The 24,636-nt window shown below is 38.4% G+C and overlaps 1 protein-coding gene across 20 annotated transcripts in view; it reads left to right on the top strand.

Moving 5' to 3' along the window:
• The first annotated feature begins 2,081 nt into the window (after window positions 1-2,081).
• The window catches only part of LOC112126064 (neurexin-1), a 1,188,344-nt gene continuing 1,165,789 nt past the window's right edge, over window positions 2,082-24,636 (top strand). For all 20 annotated transcript variants that reach the window (XM_029911748.1, XM_024224457.2, XM_026652579.1 and 17 more), the window contains exon 1: window positions 2,082-2,820. In XM_029911748.1, the coding sequence (XP_029767608.1) occupies window positions 2,082-2,820 (739 nt within the window). The remainder of the gene's footprint in view (window positions 2,821-24,636) is intronic.

Below are 24,636 nucleotides of genomic sequence, written 5' to 3' on the forward strand. Positions count from 1 at the left end.
CCCCCTGCTCCCCTTGGGTACTGGTTCCTCTGGGGAACAACAAGCAAACATCGTTGAAGTTGAGAAGCGGCAAACAAAATGTAAGGGAGGGGGGCACTTAGCGGCTCAGCACACGCCGGGCGCGTGGGGCTGTGGGGTGTGAGCGCCCCGGGAAAGGGTCCGCTTGGGCAGCTTTGTGCTCCGGGGCCACACACCCAAAAGCCATAGGGAAGGCTTAGCACGGGCTGTAGAGCCGAAATTCCCTCTGCCTGGCGGCTCCGGCTCACAGCTAGAATGGAGGAGGGCGGGGGAAGAGGAGTGCTCATTGGCGAGCCCTTAAAGCTGAGGGAGCGATTAGCAAATACGCATCTGCCGGGAAACATATAAGTAGGAGTTGGGGAGCGGAGAAATATGGGGGACACTTCTTTTAACGCTCCTGAAATGCTTTGGCTTGAGAAAGCTCTTCGGAGGAACAGCCTGGATTGTGGCAAATACATTGTTTATTTTTTTTAAAATGTGGGGGAGGTGTCCCTCTTAAATAGGGATAATTGGGCATCTATGCAAAATATTGTACCCTAGCCCAGAAGGATTAAACACCTGATATTAGCTGAACTGTGATGTGCATAATGTCAACAGCATAGCTGATGCCATTCGGATTTTTCCCTGCCGTAACATAATTTTAGCAGCAAAAGAGGTCAGATGGCAGAGAAAAATATAGTTTGAAATTTTCAGAACATCTTCTAAGAAACCATTATAATTCTGCCTCACCCTGTGAAAATAATGCCATATAAATTCAAACCAGCTGACCCCTGCAGGGTGTTTGATCCACTTTACATGTTCTTAAACATACTGGAAATAATCAGAACCAGGCTAGGTGGCATGGTGTGCATTAATATTGCTCTATAGTGTCACAGATGCAGATAGTCTATTAAATGAATTAAGTTAAAGGGAAACTCAGGTATCAATAAGAATAATTAATGCCTTTTAACAGCCCTTTCATTTTGAGCATAAGAAGTCCCACAAAAATGAAATCTGGTACCAAAAGGTTTCAATGTTTGAAACAGTAAGTAGCAATCTTTATACAGTTAGTAGCAAAAAAAAGCTTATTTTAGCATAAGGTTTAGGTTTAGTATAACAAGATATAAATTCTCAGTACCTCCAAATGTATTTACAAGTTTCTTTTCCCTACTTTAAACAATGGTTCAAGTTAAGCATAAACTCAGATAAATTATTAGTCATGTGGTTTAAATGTTTGTAGGATATAATTTGATATTGGTTTGTTTTAATTCTTTGCAGATTAAAAAAACCACAAAAACCTTGGAACATAGTTTTGGCCTTGTACAGGAGAACAGAAGAGAAGCTGTCATGCTTTGCATGTCAAGTAGCTACTGAGCTGCTTGACAGCTTCTGGATTCCAGCTCCACTGGGAATGAGGCAGCACAGGAAACCATGAGCAATAAGTCCTGTGGTCTGCTTCTGCTGCTATAACACCATGGCAGGCAGTCCATGATCCAACAGGAGGATCTGTCCTAGGAAGGCAGCTCTGGAATTGGTAATTTATTCCCTGAGAAAGGAGAGGAAAAACCCTTGGGAAAATACAGTTGGTGGATAACATGTAAAAAGAAGTCCACACACATTGGGATACTGATGCATTCTTGCTGGGTTTGTGGATCCACTTGGAGAAGGGTTTTTTGACATTTCCCCTCCCCACTCCAAAGTTGGTAATGTGGGTTTTTGGTAAAATTTCTGCTGACTCATACATCCCTAGACACCTCTTGAGAAACCACGTTGATAAGTGAGTAAGCCTATTGGTGTCTTCTTTTTTGCTGAAGATCTCTTGCACTTCAGCCAAGATTGACCACCCAACACGTGGGTCATCCTTTGTAGGGGATCCCAGCTTACACGTGCATCTTGGGCACTCACAACCTGGGCCTCTCATACTAGGGAGGCATTTACATTAACCACAGTGTAAAGGGGAAATAAGAGTGAGTCAACGGTCTAGTGTGAGAGGTGACTGGAAAGATTTTACCCTGTCTGCTCCAGCCCCCCCACCACCTCTCCCCCCTCCACGCCCCCCTCTCCCCCACCCAACCCCACGAAGCATGGGGGCTGTGCTCCTCAAGCGTGGGGGCTGTCTCCTGCTGTGGCTGGCTCTGCTGCTGAGCTGCTGGGCTGAGCTTGGCAGTGGTCTGGAGTTCCCAGGGGCTGAGGGCCAATGGACCCGCTTTCCCAAGTGGAATGCCTGCTGTGAGAGTGAAATGAGCTTCAATATGAAGACACGCAGCTCCAGTGGGTTGGTCCTCTATTTTGACGATGAGGGGTTCTGTGACTTCCTGGAGCTGATCTTGACCCAAGGGGGGAGGCTTCAGCTCAGCTTCTCTATCTTCTGTGCTGAGCCTGCCACCCTGCTGACTGACACACCTGTCAATGACAACCTCTGGCACACAGTGGTCATCCGCCGCCATTTTAAGAACACGACACTGCTCATTGACCAGACCGAGGCAAAGTGGGTGGAAGTGAAGTCCAAGCGGCGTGACATGACTGTCTTCAGTGGCCTCTTCTTGGGTGGGCTCCCGCCCGAGCTGCGCTCAGCAACCCTGAAACTGACGCTTTCCTCGGTGAAGGACCGGGAGCCCTTCAAGGGCTGGATAACAGATGTCAGGGTCAACTATACACAGGCCTCACCTGTGGAGAGTCAGGAGGTGCGGCTGGATGATGAGCAGAGCCGCCTGTGCGCCAGGGATGATGTTTGCCTCAACGGTGGCATCTGCTCGGTGCTCAATGACCAGGCTGTCTGCGACTGCTCACAAACCGGCTTTCGGGGGAAGGACTGCAGTGAAGGTAAGACTTCACTTTAGCTTGACCTACCAACCACTCCCTTAATGGAGGGGAAAGGTAGCAGATAAAGACTGCATGGTGTTTCTTCCATAAGAGTGAATCTCTCTCTCTCGTCTGTACTTTCCCCCTCCCCACCTCATCCCTGACCCCTCTGTTATATCTCAACCCTCCCTCGATCATCCTCCAAGTGTTTCTGTGACAGAATATGGTGTGATTATTTTCTCCAAAGTTGGGAGAGAGAGGAAAGTGTAATCTGGGATTCTTTTTGAGCGAGGGTGTAATCTGGGGTTCTCTTTCATGGTAAACTAGGGTTGTTCCTGTTGATGGTGACCTGGGGTTATTTGTGGTGTGAGAGGGAGTAATATGGGGTATTCATGGTGGGGGAAAGGGGAAAGGGCAATCTGAGTTTACTCTTAAAAAGTGGGTAATGTAGAATTATACTTCGGTAGGGACCTTATTTGATTTTTGGTGGGTATAGCGGAGAAATTATCTGGGTTTAATTTTTGTTGGGGGTAGGGGAGGCCTGGATTTATTCATTCTCCATACTGGTATATTACATGCTTGAAGTAAAATCAGTGATTTATTTGTGAAATTCCTTAATTGATGAGAAAAGTTAAACAAGAGACTTATAGTTTGACACCAAGGGGAATGGCATAGTATTGTAATATGTTTAGCAATTCTAATGCCAGTCATGTAGACAGAGGGTAACAAGGGAAGTGGAAAATATTTACCCCACAGCTGGGAAATGATTGAATATTTATAACCAGTGAGAGAGCTAAGAAAAGGAGATGTTCCCTGGTTTCTCGCCTACAAATAAATCACTGAGGAAATGAGACTTATCTTCAGTGTCCATTATTATTGGGGATTTTGAAGCAATGTGAATATGTTTATTTTGCAAACATATCTAGAGCTTTTTAACAATACATTATTCTTAATTTTGCTAGTTCATGTGCAACTACTTAGCAGCTATGTAAAATGACACCGAATTTTTGTGTGTGTATCTAGAACAGAATTTAGGGGTATGTGAATGAGAATTATGAAAAATTATAGAATATATTAAAGGACATAATAAAACTTCATATCAAAATTTGAATGTAAAACATAAAAAGAAGGTAAAATAGGCATTATGTATCCCAAATGAAGGTGGTCATTGAGCAGTTTTATGACATTTATGGCTGAGTAATTTGCCTTTATCATTTCTATCAAATTTCACTTACCATAGAAAAGAAGAAAGCGTTATTTGTGGGTGATCTTTATTATGTAACACCTTTTGTTCTTAGTGTCAATACTTATACATACAGTCATTCTGCATCCTGTTTACTTTGTCAGCTGTTTATCTCTGCTCTGCCATTTGTTTGGGGAAAAAATCAAGTCTTTTTACATTTGTAAATATCATTACAATGAAAGAACAATAAAGGATAGTTTCACAGTTTAACAAACTTGTACCTTCACTAGCACATAATTCAAGACACTGTAGGATGAGAACATCTTCATACTGATCTAAATAATGTTCATATTTTTTTTGTATGTGGTACCAGATACCACTAGGCATGTATGAAATATTGAGGTTTCCTTGTTTCTGTAAATTAGGTCCTGTTATAAATCATGCAGAAAATAATCAAGTATTACAGTTTGGTTACTGCAACAATGGCAATTACAGATTGTTATAAGATTAATACATGAGAATACTCTATAAAAACAAATTATTTGGGCACACATTGCTCTTAACACCTCAAAGCAGTTTATTGAAATATTAATATAGATAAAACAATTACATGTAAAATCAACAGAAAGTGAAAAATCTCTTCTTTAAGTTAGGGAAGTAAAATGAAATAATGGCAGGTATTTTTAAAGGCAAACCATATTACTCTATTAATATTAGAAACAAATAAAAAACAATATATATTGCAAAATGTCTGATTAACACATATAATAGGAAACTATGTAGTAAATAGTATTTTGGAGCCCACCATTTGGGTGAAATCGTGGCCCCATTGAGGCCAATGGGAGTTCTGTCATTGACTTCAAAGGGGCTAGTATTTTACACATTATGTTTTGTAACCTCTAAGAAGCCTTATAAAATACACTTCTACCCCGATATAACGCGACCCTATATAACACAAATTCGGATATAACGCAGTAAAGCAGCGCTCCGGAGGGGCGGGGCTGCGCACTCCAATGGATCAAAGCAAGTTCGATATAACACGGTTTCACCTATAACGTGGTAAGATTTTTTGGCTCCCGAGGACAGCGTTATATCGGGGTTGAGGTGTACTCAGAAGAAATATAATTTTAGCATAATACATATGTGCTCAGTACTGAATAATTATATAGGACCAAATCCTGCTTCCATTGAAATAAAGGGCCAAATTCTCATTTACATCAGTGGGACAGGACTGGGCTTATCATTTTTATTTGTTAATTAACCACTCAGAAGCAAACCTGTCAGCTTTTGAGGAAGGAAATAGTGGCTGTTTGTATCCACTTTCAAAGATTTGAACTACTATGTAATTACCTTGTTTTTCTTATGAGAACTTAGATGGCACAGAAAATGGAGAGGGATAAGGTGATACCATTGTGCCATCAAATCCCTGCTATTGATCTTTACATTCTTTATTATCATGGCAATTATATCAATAACTTATTCTATTACCCAATAACTTTATTAAGGGTCAGATCTGGCATTTCTTGTGCATATGAGTTTCCCAGTGGGGTACTCTAGGAATGCAGAACTGGTACTTGGAATGGAGTGATATAGATGAATATTTTTACTTCTGTTTTACATTTTCATGTTTATTTGACTAGAGATAGTACACCCTCTTCTCACCTCCTTTGGCCTTACTCTTTTATCTGAAACTGTAACCAAACCTGTTCAGCTGCATTTTTTTTCCTGAGAAGGAAAAAAGTTCAGTAAATTTATTTTTCATTATTTTTCATTTTGTATACCTCTGCACCTTTGTATTCTGGCTCAGGCCAGAGATATATAATACAATGAGATATTTCTAGGCCATAGGAAAACAATAGTAACAGCTCTTTCAAAATTTCCATCCCTATTTTGCAGATTTGAGAGGTCTGGATGATTGCAATAATGATACCAACCCTGCAGTCCTTAGGATGGGATTTTTAATAGTACTTATGAGGTCTAAGAACTTTAAGAAAAAACTATTGACTTTGAATAGGTCAATTGGGAGTTAAGTGCCTAAATACCTTTGAAGATCTGGGCATTAGGCACTTTTGAAAATCCCATTTCTTAGTCTTTATTGAGGCAAAACTCCCATATAAGTACCAAATTCCACAAAGCCTTATTTGTGTGAGAAATCTTTAGTCAAATAAGTATTCCCATTGGGTTTGACTTCTCTAGGCCTTGCTGGTGTAGATCAGGAGTAGCTTCATTTAAGTCAATTGAGTTACACCAGTTTGTAAGTGAGAGGAAAATTAGATACATTGGATTCAATTGAATTACTTGCTTGAGTAAAGATTACTCATGGGAGTCAAGGTTACAGACTTAAGACCCCCGTCAGTAAGAGTTTTTGGCCAAGTCAGAACAAAAGGACAGAGTATAGACAGTATTGAGTCCAAGGGTTAGAAAGGCATTCAAACTTCCAGACATTTATCTGAACGGACCCAATCCTCCATACTTTTTAAAGTTGGCCCAATATTATCTGTAACCCCCAGTTTTAGCTTTAAAAACTTTGTGGCATGTTATTCCACATGTTTATTAATATTTTCAATATGGATTAGCTTTCTTATAGTGCTTTATCATAATTAGTAATATTTATGGCACTACACTCAAATAAAAAAAATACTATTGTGGAGCTCTTTGTCATGCCCCCAAATACTGCAAAGCTTCCAAAATGAAAACATGGAGTCAGTAGTGCCATAAGTGTACATGACATTAATTTTTGCTTTTATTGCATTTCTTATGCATTACACTGAAAATATGAGCTTGGGATATAATTTGCTACTGATATAGGCAAGGGAAATTTTATTTTACCTCATTGAAGTGGCTTGACACAAAGAACAATGTGCAAAATTAGATAAAAAACTTTATCTGAGGGATATGACTCAGGGTAAAAAATATTATAATGATGATACCAGTTTTCAAAGGCATTTCTGAGAACTATGAGAGGACTCTATTCAATACTAACAGTATGCAGTTTTGCATCGAGAAAAATTGGTGCATTTTAGTTCTGGGATTGGGGAAAACTATTCATCAGAAAGACTGGTCTTTAATATCTGGTTTTTGGTAAAGTGAATTAGGATCCTGGACAGCTACAGAGGAAAGAGAATTTATGTTCAAGAACTTTCATCTCATCCTTCCTATTTTGCTCCTTATTTTGGAAATTCATAACCTAGAATAAGAAAGCTTTTTAAAATATTGAATTAGTCTATCAAAACAGGAATTTTATTTAAATATATATGCAAAGCTAGAACAGTCCAATGTATCATTTAGTTCAGTATTCTGTCTCTGACAGTAGCCACTCCCAGATGCTAGTGAAGAAGGATGAAATAAAACAAACACATAATGCACCTAAATACTTTGCATTGGCAGAAATTTCCTGGTGACCTCAGGAAATGTTTATGCCCTTAAACTTTTTTAGTTATTTAATTACTAATGTAATCTTCATATATATGTCTTATTCTTTTTTTGAATATTGCTAATACTTTTGTCTCAGTCATATCCTGATGTGCTGAGTTCCAAACATAATTATTCTTTGGATTAAAACTTATTTTCTTTTAATATTCATTTTTAATTTTGACTGTCCTCTTGGTCTTCTGTTAAGGGAAAGAATAATTAATAATCATGTAGCCATTCATAGGAAGGGACATCCTCATGATTAGATCTTCAACAGTTGATTCCAGCTGTGGATTGTCATCTGTGGAGGTGATTTTTCAGTGATTCAAGCCCATATGGCTCAAACTAGCCAGCCTTTGGATTTTTTTGTTTATATTTGCAGTCTGTGTTTATATTTGTTTCTCCTTATTGGCCTGTTTTTAAAGTAATCTACTATTCCAAGTCCCCTTTTGAAAACCCTCATGTTCTAATTTCACTCCTGTCATGCCTTACTTTTGAGCATAATATAAAAACCATGTTGGTATTAATAATCCTCGCAAGGTGCATGTTTGCCAGCAAAGCTGTTCCACAGTCTTATGAGAGCCTTCAGTTTTACATTGGAGGGAATCATTGCCACCTTTGTTGCATCCTGCTTGAACTCTTAGGTAATATTATGGTCTCTGAAAAACATAGCATACGACCATAACATTTACCACGGGGAAAATTTTCCTCTTGGATCTACACTTCAGATCCCTTATCTTCAGTTTGCATCTCTGTTACATAAACTGTACTTGCTCCCCCTGTGGAATCCCCATCACTGTCAATGGCTACAAGGGTGTTCTGCGTGTGAGATGAGTGCAGCATGTGCTACAGAGAACCACAGCTGACTGAGTTAAGGATAGCTTTATAGGAAGCTAGGAATTTACTTTAAATCAAAACTTTTTAATATTTTAAAATAGTTTCTTTTTTATAATTACAATAAAAACATTTTAACAAAATAAACATTTAGGAAAATAGTCCCAGAACCCCTTTTAATTAGAATTGAAAACAGTGGATCCTTTGCACTCAGTAGTATGTAAATAGAACTATTATGATACCATTTTAAGCTAGGATTTTGCATGTTTTTGTAAATGCAATTTGATGCATTAGTTTGTTTGCCAGGACTTTACATAGTGAGATATTGATTTCAGTGTGTTCCTCATGTAACATCTCAGCAATTCAAATATTGTGTCATTGGTTATGAGAAACTGACAGGCTGTTTTATATCATCTTGTAAGAGGGTTGCTTGTTGCACATTGCTAATCGTGGCATTGTAATTCTTTCAATGGACCCCTTACTGTACAGCATAAATCTTAGTACCCCAAAATCAATATTTTTTTACATAGTGGGGCAGATGTTCCCATCTGTTCCAATCCCCAGTGCATGTGATATTTCACTCGAGAGTCCATATTGCAAACCAATGGAGAAGTAAGATTCTTGAAGAATATGACAAGAAGTTTCACTCCTAGTGGCTTTTATCTAGGAGCTTTTATTAGACTGGTTATTCAGAAGTCCCCAGTTATATATTAAATTAGTGTAATTGTCAACATATGTAACAGCTGCTGATTAAAAATAGCTGTTGTGATGTCATTAAAGGCTAACTTTAATATTTGGTACATTCAGGTCTGTTAGCTTATTTTTGTATATATAACAAAAGTGCCCGGTAATAACTTTAAAATAAAGGTGCTGATCCAGCAACCATTGAAATCAATGGGAGTATCTGAACTGACTACAATGGCAGTTGGATCAGGGCCCTGTAAACTTTGAATATGTTGTCTTTTAAAAAGTGAGCTGTTATTTACTAGGAACACATAAAACATTCCAGGGTGTAGAAAAGCATTTTCTCTCTTTTGCTACATTCTAACCGAAAATTGTATAAACTGATTTATGAAATTTAATTTTACTGGATTGTGAAGGGTATACTGAGAATTTGTGTGCAAAATTGAAGCTGAGGGCTAATTAAGATGATTGAGTTATAATCCTTTCAGAAATGGGGTTTATGGTAGAAATGTGACAGACCCATACATTTTCTGCTACTGCCAGTGCCACCATAGTAAAGAAAAAACTGCTAGAAAGAATCCAGTATATCTCCCCCCCCCCTTAAAACAGTTAGATGTTGTTTTTTTATTTATTACTCTGAACTGGAAGCTAAGTTTTAATATTACCCCTTGAATAAAATAGTTTTGGTTTTTCTCACCAAGTTTGACCCTTTCTCCACTGACTCCCTCCCTGTGCTCCATTCATGGGATCTCAGAGCAATATGCAGCATTCAAACTTGCAGAAGTTTAAGTTCAGTTTTGTCAGGCTAGAAAGCAGTACTTTTTGGTGAGTTTAAATTAATGTCTGAACCATTCTCTTGGCCATAGATGTATCCATTATAACCAACATGCACAAAAAGTCAGTAGCTAATATGAGTGTAGAAGGGTGGAGCACAAGATTTTGAGCCAGCCTTGGTATTGTGTAGTACTGGGCAAGCCATATCATCTCTTTGGTTTTAATTTCTCCATCTGTAAGATAAGGCTAATGATACCTAACTATCCACCTCACAGGAGCATTGAGGATTTTCTGCCTGATCCTCAGCCTTTGAAGGATTAGACCTTATACACCTCTACCTTGATATAACGCTGTCCTCAGGAGGCAAAAAATCTTACCGTGTTATAGGTGAAACCGCATTATATTGAACTTGCTTTGATCCGCCGGAGTGCGCAGCCCTGCCGCCCCCCCCCCCGCCCCGGAGCACTGCTTTACCACGTTATATCCAAATTTGTGTTATATTGGGTCGCGTTATATTGGGGTAGAGGTGTATTATTAAACCCCCTCTGTGAAATCAAAGGTTTGCAGCTCACTCTAACATCCTGCAACATTTTCATTCCACACAGCCAGCTCTCATCAGTTTGCTCTGCAGTTGCTCCCCATCCCCATCATCTGTATTAAACTCACCACCCAGCATGTTGCTCCTCTACTGTGCATAGCATCTCTTCCACTAGGTGGGCTGGAATATGTGGAATACTAGATGTGAGCTAATAGGCAAGGGAGAGCCAGGTAGCAGTTGGCCAATCTGGTTTTCCTCACTTCTGTTACACTCCCCATCTGCCACCCTCTCCAAAATTACTGTGCTCTAGGCCTGCCCTGTGCATTAATGAGGACCAAATAGTCAGTGTTAAAGCACAGAGGAGAACCCAGGTTCCCAGTGGTACATTTATAACATACTCTCTATGCTATGCTCCTTTGTTTTGTATGGTGAAATTTCACTCTCTTTGGCCCTGATACTGCCACAGGATCTGCTAGCATGGAACTCTGTACCCATATAGAGATCCATTGATTTCAGTGGGTCTCCACACAGGGATCCATGCTAGGGGATCCTAATGTAGAATCAGAAACTTTATTAGTGATTAACAGTTGGAATTTAAAATAAATAACTTTTAGTGTCTATTAATTTTTTGACTCCTATTACTGTTTATCAACAACTTTTATTTAGCTAGATCCTTCCCATTCATGTATTATTGTACTGTACAGTTAACCATGAGAGAGCCATCAATCAATCAGTAGTAAACATACACAGAGAAATCCTTGCGTTCTTGAGTTACACCAAATATATTCAGCTAATCTAGTTTGGCTTGCAAGAAGGCGATAAGCTGGCATTTTACGATAAAGAGAGGTTTAGATACTAGTGTTTTTGATCACTGTGATTCTCCTATGTTACTTTAGCCATGCCTTGAACTTTGAGCCTTTGAGTTAGACTCCAGTAAGCAGTGAATTCAGTAGTCCTGGTAGATAGTCGATTGGGTGCAATCCTGAAAGGAGCTGAGAGCCCTCAACTTCCATTAAAGTCAATTTGAAGTCCCATTGACTCATGTTTAGAATTGTGGCAAACCCAGTAACCTGTTGATTCTCAACATAATATTGAACTGGGGACACAAAAGGAGAGGAGTTTGGGGTGAAATAAATAAACTGCTGATTCTGACTGTAGTTGTAATATTCATCTGGAAACTCTATAGAGAGAAGGTCTTTTCATAGATTCAAGTATTTTAAAACATTAATAGTATTTAAAAAACATGCTTACAAACCATTGCATAAACTGAAAAGTTGTGTGAGTAATTTTGTTTTAAATTTAAGGTACTCAATAATTTATTGGAAAACGGGTGTTTTACCAGAAGTGAGATTTTTATATTGGTGATAATACAGGTATAATTTGATACGGACTTGTATCGAATGGAAGCAACATGGCCATTGTTGCCCACCATCGATTGTGAATTTTGTATATTATGCTTAAGTATGTTATGCTGGAACTCAAATCAGACCTGTGCTTACTCTGTGGCCCATTGCATGAGATTTATAATGAGAAACACTACCCTGTTGATTTTTACCTCATTTTACTTAAAAGCATAGAAGCTAGATTCCTATTATTCTTCTAAAGTCTCTCTGTAGTTAAGAGTACATGTACAGCCATTAAGGAAATGTTTGACATTACACTATATAACTGGAGTTATATACAGCAGTTCCAAAGTTTCAGAATAACTTCTTAATTTCGGATGCATCTTAACCTCTGCCTTGCACTTTGTCTTATGTGTTTTAAGTGTTTATAAAAAATGACATTTATTTAGCAGAAATCTCCTTGAATATTTTCATTCTTAAAAAATTAAAATATAGCAAGGCAAGCATACTGTATGTTCCATAAAAATAGGGATAAACTTTGCAACTCAGGGATCTTACAAACAAATACATAAGTCCTAAGTATTTATTATCAGCTATATCCTGCAAATCTTTATTTAAGTGTGTAGAGATAATCAGATGAATCAGGGATGTCTAAAAAAATCTGGCATGTCTCGCACTCCCAGAAAGGGCATCTCGCACCTCTAGGGGTGCGTGCACCCCAGGTTAAGAACCACTGATCTAGAGTGTTCTCAGTGGTACCAGATGACAGAACAAGGAGTAATGGCCTCAAGTTGCAGTGGGAGAGGTTTAGGTTGGATATTAGGAAAAACTTTTTCACTAGGACGGTGGTGAAGCACTGAAATGGGTTACCTAGGCAGGTGGTGGAATCTCCTTCCTTAGAGGTTTTTAAGGTCAGGCTTGACGAAGCCCTGGCTGGGATGATTTAGTTGGGGATTAGTCCTGCTCTGAGCAGGGGGTTGGACTAGATGACTTCCTGAGGTCTCTTTCAACCCTGATATTCTTTGATTCTATGAAAACAAAAGAAAAAAACACTAAAATTGGTTAGTATAAAGTTATAGCTTTAATTTAAAAGCACAAAAGTAAAGAAATTCAGAATTAAAATTCAGACTTAGGGCCAAATTCCATGTGTGTGATTGATATGCACTGATAGCAGTGTGTTAGCTGTCCTAAGGGCAGAATTTGTCCCTTTGGGTTTAACACATGCTAATATGCCAAGTACTGAAGAGATCTGTAAGCAGTAGGTGATGCTTTATATGTCGCAATTAGAGATGGAGCCAAGCTGCAAAGTTTGGATATAGTACTGAGATTTTACCATGATAGAAGTTGTTTTGATCTGGGATTTTGATTTAGGCCTACCATTGTTTGCAACACCTGAGCATATGAAGGCAGACTAAGGACAGAGTTAAAGGCCCCATTTCAGAGCATTTCTCAACCTCTTTGCACTCCAATTTGTCCACCTGGAAACTGGAAACAGTAATACTTACCTATCTCTCAGAGGCCCAGTCCTTCAATTCTTGCACACCCTAAACTGTCATGACTTCAAATACATTTGGGGTTTTTCAGGGAATGCAGGAATAGGACTCCAGGGTGTTATGAGGATTAATTAGTTAATATTTGTGAAGCACTTTGAAGATGAAAAGTGGTTTAGAAATGCTAAGTATTATTATCAATATTAATAAAACAGTTCTAAAACTCTTTGCTTTTGAAGGTTTGCTATATTCAACAGCCTTTGCCAGCCAATTAATGGAGTGAAATCACTGTGCCTGATACTTCTCTACCATCAATGTAAATCAGGATTAATACCCCTGAAGTTAATAGAGCTAAATCATTGAAAATGGGTCTGAGATCAGAATTAGGCCCACAGATATTGGATGAAATTGTGCCTGCTACCTCTGGTCATAAAGAACAGTGTTACAATTGTGTAACTATTAAAGCACTCAAAAATGATTGGGAAGTCCAAATAGGATTAACCTTGCCCACTACTACGTGATATTATTCTCTGATCCTTGTTGGGAGATTTTCCTTTCTCGTCCAGATGCACAGCAACATGTTAGTAGTTCAAAAATGAATGGCAAGAAGCTTTCCTGCCTTGATTCACACACATATGTTATCTATAATTACTTATTCCACCCTTTAATTTTCCTGTATTTGTGCAGGCATAACACAAAGTGACAATGCAATTTTCCATTGAAAATTACAAAAGAATGACTAAAAGAATCACGTACTTTAACCCCTACCCTCACCCTTCTGCAAATATGTACTAGGCTGTACTAAAATACCTGCCCTTTGAAACAAGCATGTCTATTTTTTTCATCAGTGCATTTGAACTGATTTTCATGCTCCTTTTGCTATTTTCAGATATCCATTTGCTGTATAGTTTTTAAAACCTAGCCCAATATGGCCAGTTAAATTCTTTCTCTAAGTACAAACAACTTGACTGTTGCAAAGCTAATTATATATAACAAAAAAAACCCCCCTCTATTTAAAAACATAATTGAGGTTCCAAAGTCAAGCATGTCAGAATTAAGGTTGCTTGTGCAATCTTAATTGAGCCCTCTTGTGCGTAAGTATTGTGATACAATCTTTAATTACATGATCACATACTATTTTTTCTACAGGGCCCCTGCTTCATTCAGTGCAGGATGGATGGTGCTTACTTCGAGGCAATGAATTTAATGAGTCAATATTTTGTTTTCTCCTCTATTCATTGTGTTTCCCCACAATGTATTTGCTACACACTATTCACACACTTCTCTGAAGTCAGAATTATTCACTTCCATGTGGGCTTTTCTATGGCGCTTTCCACTATAGTATCTGAGTGCTACACAGATTTTAATTAATATATTTTCAAAACATTCCTGTAAGGTGAGGTGGTGGTACTATCTCTGTTTAACTGATGGGGAACTAAGTCACAGGCAGATTAAAGTCAAAAGCATCCGCTTATTTTTGGATGCCCAATTCAAGACATGAAGGATCTGGTTATTTTTTAAGAGTATTTAGCATTATATAACACTGTATAGGTTCAAAGCACAGCTCCCATTGACTTCAGTTTCAGCTATGAGTGCTCAGCACTTCTGGAACTCAGACTCCAGGGTCTCAAGTCAAGCAACAAGAAAATGAGGAACACACAATTAGTCACCACCTCTGCAAAAAATTTGCGTGCCTCTGCCTAGGAGCCAGACCTGCTGCTGGCCGCTTTCGGGGCGCAGTGCAGTCCGTGGTGCCAGGACAGGCAAGAAGCCTGCCTTAGCATCCCCGCTGCACCACTGACTGGGAGCCGCCCAAAGTAAGCCCACACCACAATTCCCTGCCCCAGCCCTGAGCCTCCCAAATCTGGAGCCCCTTCCCGCACCCCAACCCCCTCATCCCTGGCCACACCCCAGAGCCTGCACCCCAGTCCAGAGCCCTGACCCCCTCCCGCACCCAAATCCCCTGCCCCAGCCCTGAGCCCCCCCAAATCTGGAGCCCCTTCCTGCACCCCAACCCCCTCATCCTTGCCCACTCCCCAGAGTCTGCACCCCAGCCCAGAGCCCTGACCCCCTCCCGCACCCGAATCCCCTGTCCCAGCCCCGAGCCTCCCTAAAACCAGGAGCCCCCTCCTGCACCCCAAACCCCTCATCCCCAGCCCTCCCCCCAACCCTCTGCCCCAGCCCTGAGCCCCTCCCACACCTCAAACCCCTCATCCCAAGCTCTGTTGGGTTGGAGCATCAACAATTTTTTTCAACTGGGTGCCAGAAAAAAGGTTTGAAAACCACTGCTGAAATGTTTTTTACTTTACCTCTTTGTTACACTGATCCTTAAAACAGCCAATCTCTTTTAGATGCAGAGCTGTTCCCTATAGGAAACCTTAAATTTGACAGGAAATAGCACCGGATATAGTCAGATCCCATTTGTCTCCAGTGCTATTTGATATCTCTGAGACCTGTTTGTTTTTGTTTTTTTTCTGACCAGTGAAGGGAGTTAAGTTAAAGCAACCTGATCTTAGAGTCACTTAAAGTATGTCCTCAGCCCAGCAGCACTCTGCATAAAATATTTTTTCCTTCTACGTACAGAAATAAAAAAATACTGCATGGGGAGTGAGGTACAAATTTACTAACCTGATGAAATTCTAGAATGCAAACAAACATTTGGTTTGTTGTTTTCCATCACATCCAAAAATAGATAATTGGATATTTGGCCACCATTTATTCAGAACTCAGAGTACACTCATGCTCAAACAAAATCTTATTTGACATTTTTTTAACATTAATAGCTTTATTAAACAATATTTGGCTTGTTAATGAGTAAAGACAGAATTGTTTTTCAGTTTAATAAAATGTCCAGAAACAACATGTCATGAACGGTGTTAGAAGAGTCATTCTCTTACTTGTAATACCTAGCCAAATAAAAATAATTATCTTTACATAAGGTTTCTGTTAATAAACAGTGATAAGATCATTTTTGTCATTGTTAATACTGCATCGCCAATGTTTGTAAAATAATGATACTTTACACATAAACAGCTAATTATTTTTTAACAATTTACTTAATTGATTCAGTCATTATCTTCTTCTGGTAGCCCTGTTATTTCCAGATTAACTAATTTCCAATGTGTTTCTTTAAAGTTTACCAAAGTTGCTTGAACTTCTATCTTTATAGCTGAGATTGATTTCTGAAGACAATATAGCCTTTTAATAATCATTCTGAAAAGTCCTATAGAGTCTCTTTCAGGACTTTTAAAATGAAAGATTCTGCTGATAGCATATAATCTTTATGTGAACTGGAAAATGAATTGCCTTGTTTCAAGAAGTCTATTTGCATATGAACATTTTTAAAAGATAAACTGAGGTAAACAAAGATCCAAAAAGAAATAGAAGTTAATAAGAACAATAAAAAGCAGCACCATCCTTGAACCAAATTTGGAGGGGAAAAAATGCTGGAACTCCCAGTGCTGAACATTTTGATTGCTGCCAAAAATCTTTTGGGAATTGCCTTGCTTGTTGCCAATGTTTTGAAAATAGGGACCATGATATTGAGACATATTTAAATTAAGTATTTGAAGTAAAGATAAGTGTCATTTGATTTTTCTCTCTGGTTTTATGCAGTGTATGGCACAGAATAGAGACTTTATTTAAGTAACAGAACAGAAGAAACAGCCACACACACACAAAAACTTGTAGCAGAAGTATCTATCTGAAAAGTTATTAAATGTCACTATAATTTATCATGATCATGCAGGGTTCAGGAAATATATAGATAATGTGCCTGATGTATACTCCCTCCTTACTTCTGCAGGAGGCAGAACAGTCAAACCTTATTGTGCCTAGCCCCACAATCCCACTGATGACAAAGTCAAGTCTTAGAGTGATCCTCTAAAATATTGGGTTCAGAATGAAAATGAGTTGGGCTGCAATCATGGTCCTAACTAATTTTACACAACTGCCTTCAGTGAAGGGAAGCTGCTACTGTATAAGGGCTTAACCTATACTTTGCAGGATTGGGCCTTAAAATTACTGTTAGGGGTGCTGGAACAATTTGTATAGGAGGGGTGTTGAGAGCCATTGAACCAAACAGTAAACCCTGTATATGATGGAAACTACTTCAAGACAGGGGGTGCAGCAGCACCCCTGTTTCAACACCTATGGCTACTGTAGAGCATCGTTGTATTTAGAGGCTAGTACCTTCAGAAGTCCATGGAGTCAAATGAGTAGAAGAAATCCTGAAAAAAAGCAATAGAAAAACATGCAAAGCAGAAGAGAGGAAGGATGGGCTTGTATTTAGGCACTGGATGGGGACTCTGGATATCTGAGTTCAGTTCCCATCTATGCCACAGACTTCTTGTGTCACTGTGAGCAGGTATTCTCTCTGTGCCTTTGTTCCAGATCTGTAAAATGTGGGTAATAATAACATTCACTCCCTTCTTCTTTTCTTTTGTCTGTACAGTCTATGTAACTCTTGAGTGTAGATGCTATCTCTTAGTGTTTGTAAAGTGCCCAACACAATAGGGCCTAGGTGTTGGGTAGGGCCTCTAGATGCTATTGTAATGCAAATAATGATAAATAAGAGAGAAAGCAATGAAGACGAATGTGTTAGCGAAAGAGTGCTAATGATCATTGGAACAATCTTTCTTAACTAATAGTATTACAGATTAATTTCAGACCAAAAATTGTGGGCCACCAAAGGTTCTGATGGGCTACTATAAATTCTTCTGGGTGCTCACTGGAATAACGTGTTCCATACTGACTAATGGTTCATTCTCTCACAGCATAACATTATAACAAAATCTGTTAACAAGATTAATGTATCCTTAATAAAATTATGTTACATTATAAAAAGCACTTGAACAAACATCGTCAAAAGATTCTTTATTGTATCTTATTTACATGCAGAAGAAATGGTGTGCTTTTGGAAACAAAAGGAAACCCTCTAAAATTTGTGTAAGATTGTATTTTCTTGGGATGAGTGTCAGTTGATTAAAAGCTTTTTCTTAGGCACATTGCACTTTAATAGTACTTGCTAATGATATGGTAAAAGGGTTTTTTAGTGTGTTCTTGCAGAAAGTGTTTATGAAAAGTCATAAAATATAAAGCTTTTTAGTTCTAACAAAGGGGTAAGTGGAAAAACTAGTCATTTTTATTAATACCTGGTTATATAAAGGTTATAACTGAACAATATTCATTTTGTCTGAGTAAAATAGTTAATGTAGATTCTGTGTTTGATAAGTTTATTAAAAAGAAAAATGGTATGGTTTGAAATAATTTAAAATTATAAAGAGATGGTATAATTCATTAAAATTTGAGTTAAAATGAAGATTTGATTTTCAAAAGTGATATACTGTCCAGTATTACAACAGTAAAATGATATTTTCTACTAAAATACTTTAGCTCTGATTCACAGCCCATTGAAGTCAGTGGGAGGATTCCCATAGATTTCAGTGGGTTTTAGATGCTACGCTTTGGTCCTGATCTTGCATTCCTTGTGTAATCAAAATTCTCATTGAAGTCAGTCAGAATTGTGGGTGTGTACAAAATGTGGATTTGTGTACTTTGCTTTTGTGTGACTATAAAATTGCTAATACAGAAATAATACTAATGCTGACCCAATGTTCTAAACTTTCCTGCAATTCTAATAGGCTTGAATTTTAACTTTTTTTAAAATGAGAAAACACAAAATAAAATAAAATGTAAAAGAATTAACTGCTGCAGAAGAGAACATGGAGAATGTAGAGGTGCTCAGTTTTGTGTTCCTACTTTAATGTGTATGCAAACCACTAGCTAAAGAACAAAGAGGCTTTATACTAACCATTTGTCAACTTTCCACTATTGCACTTCAGTTTTAAGGTGAAGGGAGCAGTATGTTTTAGAATGAAAAATCTCAATGAAACTATAAACAATTCTAAATATTGGAAAACACACAAAACTACAATATTAAACTGAAAAATCTCTCTAAAACTTTAAACAGATGATGGTAGTTAGAAATGTTATAATAGCTAGTGTAGCAAAATTAAAGTTTTTAATGGATCTGCTTTATGGTGTAAAATTTAGAAGTTGAAAACACTTTACATTCTGACATTTTAATCTCCCATAAGTAGTGGAGAGCAGTAGCTTTGAAGGCTTAATGTTATCCCTACCCCATGTTCTATTTCTTATGTCAGTAATAGATGGTTAGGGGAAAGTGAGCTTTATATGTACATACTTTTCTGTTGTATGTGTACAATGACTAAATCCCTTTTTAATTTAAAGGAATCCATTAACCTGAACAGACTTTAAGAAGCACTTTCAAATTTCTAAGTACAGAACGAACAAGTAGGGAAAGATTTTCAAGGGCACAAAATAAGGCAGTGAACTCTTATTGAAAGTCAATGGGAGTTGGATGCTAAACTGTCCTTTGTGCCTTTGATAATCCACAACCTTAAAGGTATTTAGGTTCCATACTCGCACTGAAATTTTATGTAAAATCAGTTAGAGTTAGACACTAAATACATTTGAGGATCTGAGCATGAATGCTTAGTAAAGTACTTATTATAGTTAGTACAGCAATCATAAGGAATGATTGGAAATAATTTATATTGCTAATATTATTTAATTAAAAAAATGAATAATCTTTTAGGAAGACATATACAATTGCTTGTCCTGACCACAGCCTGATTGTTCTGATTCTATACCATATCTTTTTTTTTTCTACCCTTTGTCTCATTGTGTATTTTAGATTGAAAGGTTTTTGGGACAGGACCATATTTCCTTGTGTGTTTTGTACAGCACCTAATACAGGCACTATCTGAAGCAAATAAAATAATAATAATTTTTTAAAATATACCACAATTTTAATGGAAAATATTGTATCTAGAAGTGTGAATTTTATATATCTTTAATCATTAATGAGATTTGGGATTTCAATAGAAGTATGTGAAATTGTGCACAGGTTCCCAAAGTCCAGAGCTAATTGTATCATTCTTCTTCTATGCTTTAATAACAGAGGCAACTGTGCTCAATAATATTAAGATTTTAAAAAAGAAAGGAAACTCCTCTCGTTTCACTTGAAAACTAGGTGCACTTGGATGTCAGCTGACCTGAGATATTAGTCTAACTCCGCCTTAGATATTTCAATATATAAATGAAGTTTCAGCAAGTGCCTGCTTCAACGATTATGACTATTCAAAATTCCACAAAGCAGAGCTATAATTTTTCGAAGCCCTCTAGAGAAATGGTATTTTCTTTGTGTCTGATGTAAGATCAGCTGGTTTTCTGCTTATTGTCTACAGTGTGTTTTGTAGTACTCTGGAATCCTGCTATTAACTTGCTACTGTGTCTAAAATGTGTGTATATGGGGTCATCTGAGGTAATAGCTTGGCTCTGTTGAAGTCAATGAAGGTTTTGCATGAGTTTGGAGTCTGTGATTTACTGTGTTCTAACCGTCTACAATTGTCTGGGGTAAAATAAAGACGAAAATTGTTTAACTCCTATTTACATTTTTGTACTTCATGATCTAGTTAGAGTTTTGCTGTGAGCTCTGTTTGGGAGCTTGCTGGTTTGTGGTGGTGATCTCTATCAATCCGTGTGGATTTTTGTGTGAGAGAGTTAAATAAAAGTTAACTGATTTATTAAGGAAACAGAAGTAAGTGTTTTTAATTCTTCAATAGATAGGTTGGATCCAGAGAGAAGATCTGAGGATTTCCTTTTTCATTTCCTGAAGAATATCAGAGAATAGGATCCTCCAAAGAGAACAGTCTGTTTCCAGAATGAACAATTAGTAGTATGGCTTTGTCTAGTGTAGCCAGAGTCTTTAGCTTTAATGAAACTTTAGTTCTTACTATAAACTGAACTTTTAAAAATGATTTTCTTGCTAATAGTAAAGCAGTGAAATAAGAAATGAAAGACAGCATTTTTAATGCATCTGTGGAGAAGTAACTAATATAACTGACATATCTGTATAATCTCTCTCTCTCTCACACACACACACACACACACACACACACACACACACACACACACACAGTGTTTATGTGCGGTTAAAAACATAAGTGACGTCTTAGGGGAATATTGTGTTCCAGAAACAACCTTTATTGAAAAAAATTGCAGACTGTGCATGCCAAACCACTTAGAGAGGAATCTTTTGCCAAGTGCTTGGTGAATTTGAATAAAATGGCAGGGACAAATCTTTTTGGACCATTCCTAGAAGAAACATTGCATAACATGTTTGTGGTACCTGAAGGCTGAAAACTGACACAGACCATTTGTGCAAGCTGCACATAGAAAAAAACATTAAGCTCTGGCTATGGAGATAAGCCACATTTCTGAAATGACAAAACCAAGTATGCAATAGTTTAGAAGTTTTCAACTCATTCAGTTAAAGTCAAGGTAGCAGCAGAGGAAAATTAAGGAGTCTGTGCCTCAGATACCATCTTGGAAGCACCAAGTGTTTTGTGCCCCTGTAAGAGACTAGACTGCTGGAACTGTGGATGGCGGGAACATGATGCAAGAGCAAGACCTTCACACTAGTCACACAACAAAGTATGTGACTGTAGAACCTGAAGAGGTGGAAAAGCCAGCACCAAAGTGAAAGGACGTGGAGGAACTGCATACTATTCAACTTAGAGAAGATGCTTTATCATTACTAGGTACTGATCAAGTATTGATAAATGATTACTAAGTTAAAATCAAAATTGATACTGGGGCTGCAATCTATATAATGTCAGAGGCTGGGTTGTATGGTAAAAGATTCAGAAAGCTTTTCCTAAAACAAGCAGAGTGTATACTTAAATCTTAATCAAAAGAAAAAAATAAGGTTTGGGCAAAATGAAAGTAAGGGGCTTGCCTGTGTACCCTGATTGATAAAATATGTACAGTACAAACTATGAGTGACTTCAGTGGGATCTGCAGGAGGCTCAGAACTTTTGGTATCAGGTCACTTATTTGGGTGCCTAAATATGGATATATAGGAGCCTAATTTTAGGTACCTGTTTTGAAAATCTTGGCTTCAGATTCAAACATACATTGCTATTGAAAAGCCCAACGAGGCCTCCTTATACATTTTACCTGGAGGATAGTGTAAGTGACCTTAATCTCTGAGCCTGTTGAGAAGGTTATTCTGCCTCATAGTCAAGTGGGCTTCTTTCTTCAATTTGAATTTACCTTTTCCTGTGTCTTTTTGCTGACTCTAGGCTTGGTCTTTTCCTCCTTAACTTTAATTTTGACTTGACTCCTTTTGGCTTTAGTCTGAATCCTTTTCTTCTCTTGGCCGTTCTTCTTCTCACTTTCTGCATTTTCTAGCTTAGTCTCTCCTGGGAGTTTGGTTCAAACTTCTGAGTTCCTTGATCAGAGAGCAGATAAACAGTCATAGCATCATAGAATATCAGGGTTGGAAGGCACCTCAGGAGGTCATCTAGTCCAACCCCCTGCTCAAAGCAGGACCAATCCCAACTAAATCATCCCAGCCAGGGCTTTGTCAAGCCTGACCTTAAAAACCTCTAAGGAAGGAGATTCCACCACCTCCCTCGGTAACTCATTCCCCCTCATTCTTCTCTTCTGGAGACTAAACAATCCCAGTTTCCTCAGCTTCTCATCATAAGTCATGTGCTCCAGCCCCCAAATCATTTTTGTTGCCCTCCGCTGGACTCTTTCCAAGTTTTCCACATCCTCCTTGTAGTGTGGGGCCCAAAACTGGACACAGGACTCCAGATGAGGCCTCACCAATGTCAAATAAAGGGGAACGATCACGTTCCTCGATCTGCTGGCAATGCCCCTACTTATACAGCCCAAAATGCCATTAGCCTTCTTGGCCTCAAGGGCACACTGTTGACTCATAAATCTTCTATGCCATGAAGTCGGACATCAAATTTGTCAGTTGCAGTTCTAAAACACTCATTTCAGCAATGGCTGTACACTGTGAAGCCTGGGTCTGTGGAAAAGAAGATCACTAATCTGTTTTCCACAACTGCACTCTGAAAGCTTTCCCATGAGGTGGAGTTTTAAAAATACAGTGTGGGATCAGCATCTCCCACGCTGTGTCTAACCACATGTTCCATGCTTTGAGGGTTTCCGATTAACTGGTCCAGGCTGCTTGGCTGAGGTCATTAAAGATTTTAAGATTTATGGGATCAGCTATTGAATTTCTTGCTGAATTAACTATTGAGCTATGATTGCAATCTTCCTTGAGCTGCTCCTTAGTAGAAAGAGGCAGCAGATAATCAGTACATCATTTTCAGCACTGACACAGCCAGACATGGACAGCTCTATCACTGAGTCTACTGTGGCCATTTCACCAAAGAACATTATTTCCTTTTTCTATGGTTCCATTTCACCATGTAATATTCCCAACTGCTTTAAAAATTTACAGAATGCAGCATAATGTTGTTTTATGGTGGTCACATTTTCTAGCAATGCTGGGATATTTTAACCACATCTCTCTCAGCCAGGTTTTCATTCTTAACCTGTCCCTAAAATTCTCAACTACACCTGTTCAGGTTTTCTGACTTCTGTTTCTGATTTTTTTTAAACCTCATTTCACTGAAATTCCCTGCCCTGTATGTTCCCCTATGATCTTCTTAGGGGAATATTCTTGTTTAGATTTTCCAACAAACTATAAGTCAGACCATTTCTTCATGGTTCCACAGACATTTTTATAATCTAGATTTAGGCCTGATGCCTTCAGTGTACCCTACCTTCTTTGGTAGAGATAAGGAAATGTACTTAGTATTCATCATCACTCTTATCAGCATGATTCTAGATGCAACATGAAACTGCTTAAAATCGCCTACCCACTTTTAAAGAGATTATAGGAAATATTAGTTCTGTCACTTTACAATCTATGTTTTATTTTATTTTACTCCCCAGTGCTCCCACCTCCCATTACTACTGTGCCTTTAGGCAGTTTATTTTTCTCCCTCTGCTCCTGTGGAGATGGCTTCCTTCCTTTTTGCTCCTATGAGATTTGGGCCTCTGTGTTGCAGTTTCTCTGGTTTTGGCCTGCAGCCCATGCTTTTTAGAAGAGAGCTGTTTAAGGAGTTTACTTTTCCCCATTCTGTCTGTTTTATTCTTTGCCTTTTCCTGAGGCTGGGATTTTCCCTGTTACCAGCCTCAACTGCCCTTTCTCCTCTTTCTCTTTTTCACTTCTGCACTGGCAGCACAGACTACTGTAGGGGCTGCTCCACTTAACTGTGTGTGAGGAGAAACTCTTTCCTCACTGAAGAGGAGTTTCACTTATTCTTTTTGTTGCTTTCTCCTCTCTCTGGAAGTGGGATCCAGACAGCTCTGATACCATGTTATGGTGTAGTGCATGCACATATAGTCATAACAGTTCTTTATTAGTAATAACTAGAAAGTGACAAGGATAGCAAATCACCAGAACCTGCAATCCAAAAGAATCCAAAAGAAGAACTCAATGTATAGAAGGACTGATACAGCATTATGAGGTTTGCATGTGCTGATACCAATCTCTTTGCAACTCAGTGTGAGGACAGAATGGCATAACCAGTACACTGGAATGCTTAAAATGAAACTATCCACAGAAGTTATTTTGGTGGCCTAGTTTGAATCTTGTATAGCAGGGATTCCCAACCTGAGACCCAGCAG

Source organism: Terrapene carolina, unplaced genomic scaffold (assembly GCF_002925995.2).
Source record: "Terrapene carolina triunguis isolate 2854851 unplaced genomic scaffold, T_m_triunguis-2.0 Scaffold121, whole genome shotgun sequence".
In the NCBI taxonomy this organism is placed as follows: Eukaryota; Metazoa; Chordata; order Testudines; family Emydidae; genus Terrapene; species Terrapene triunguis.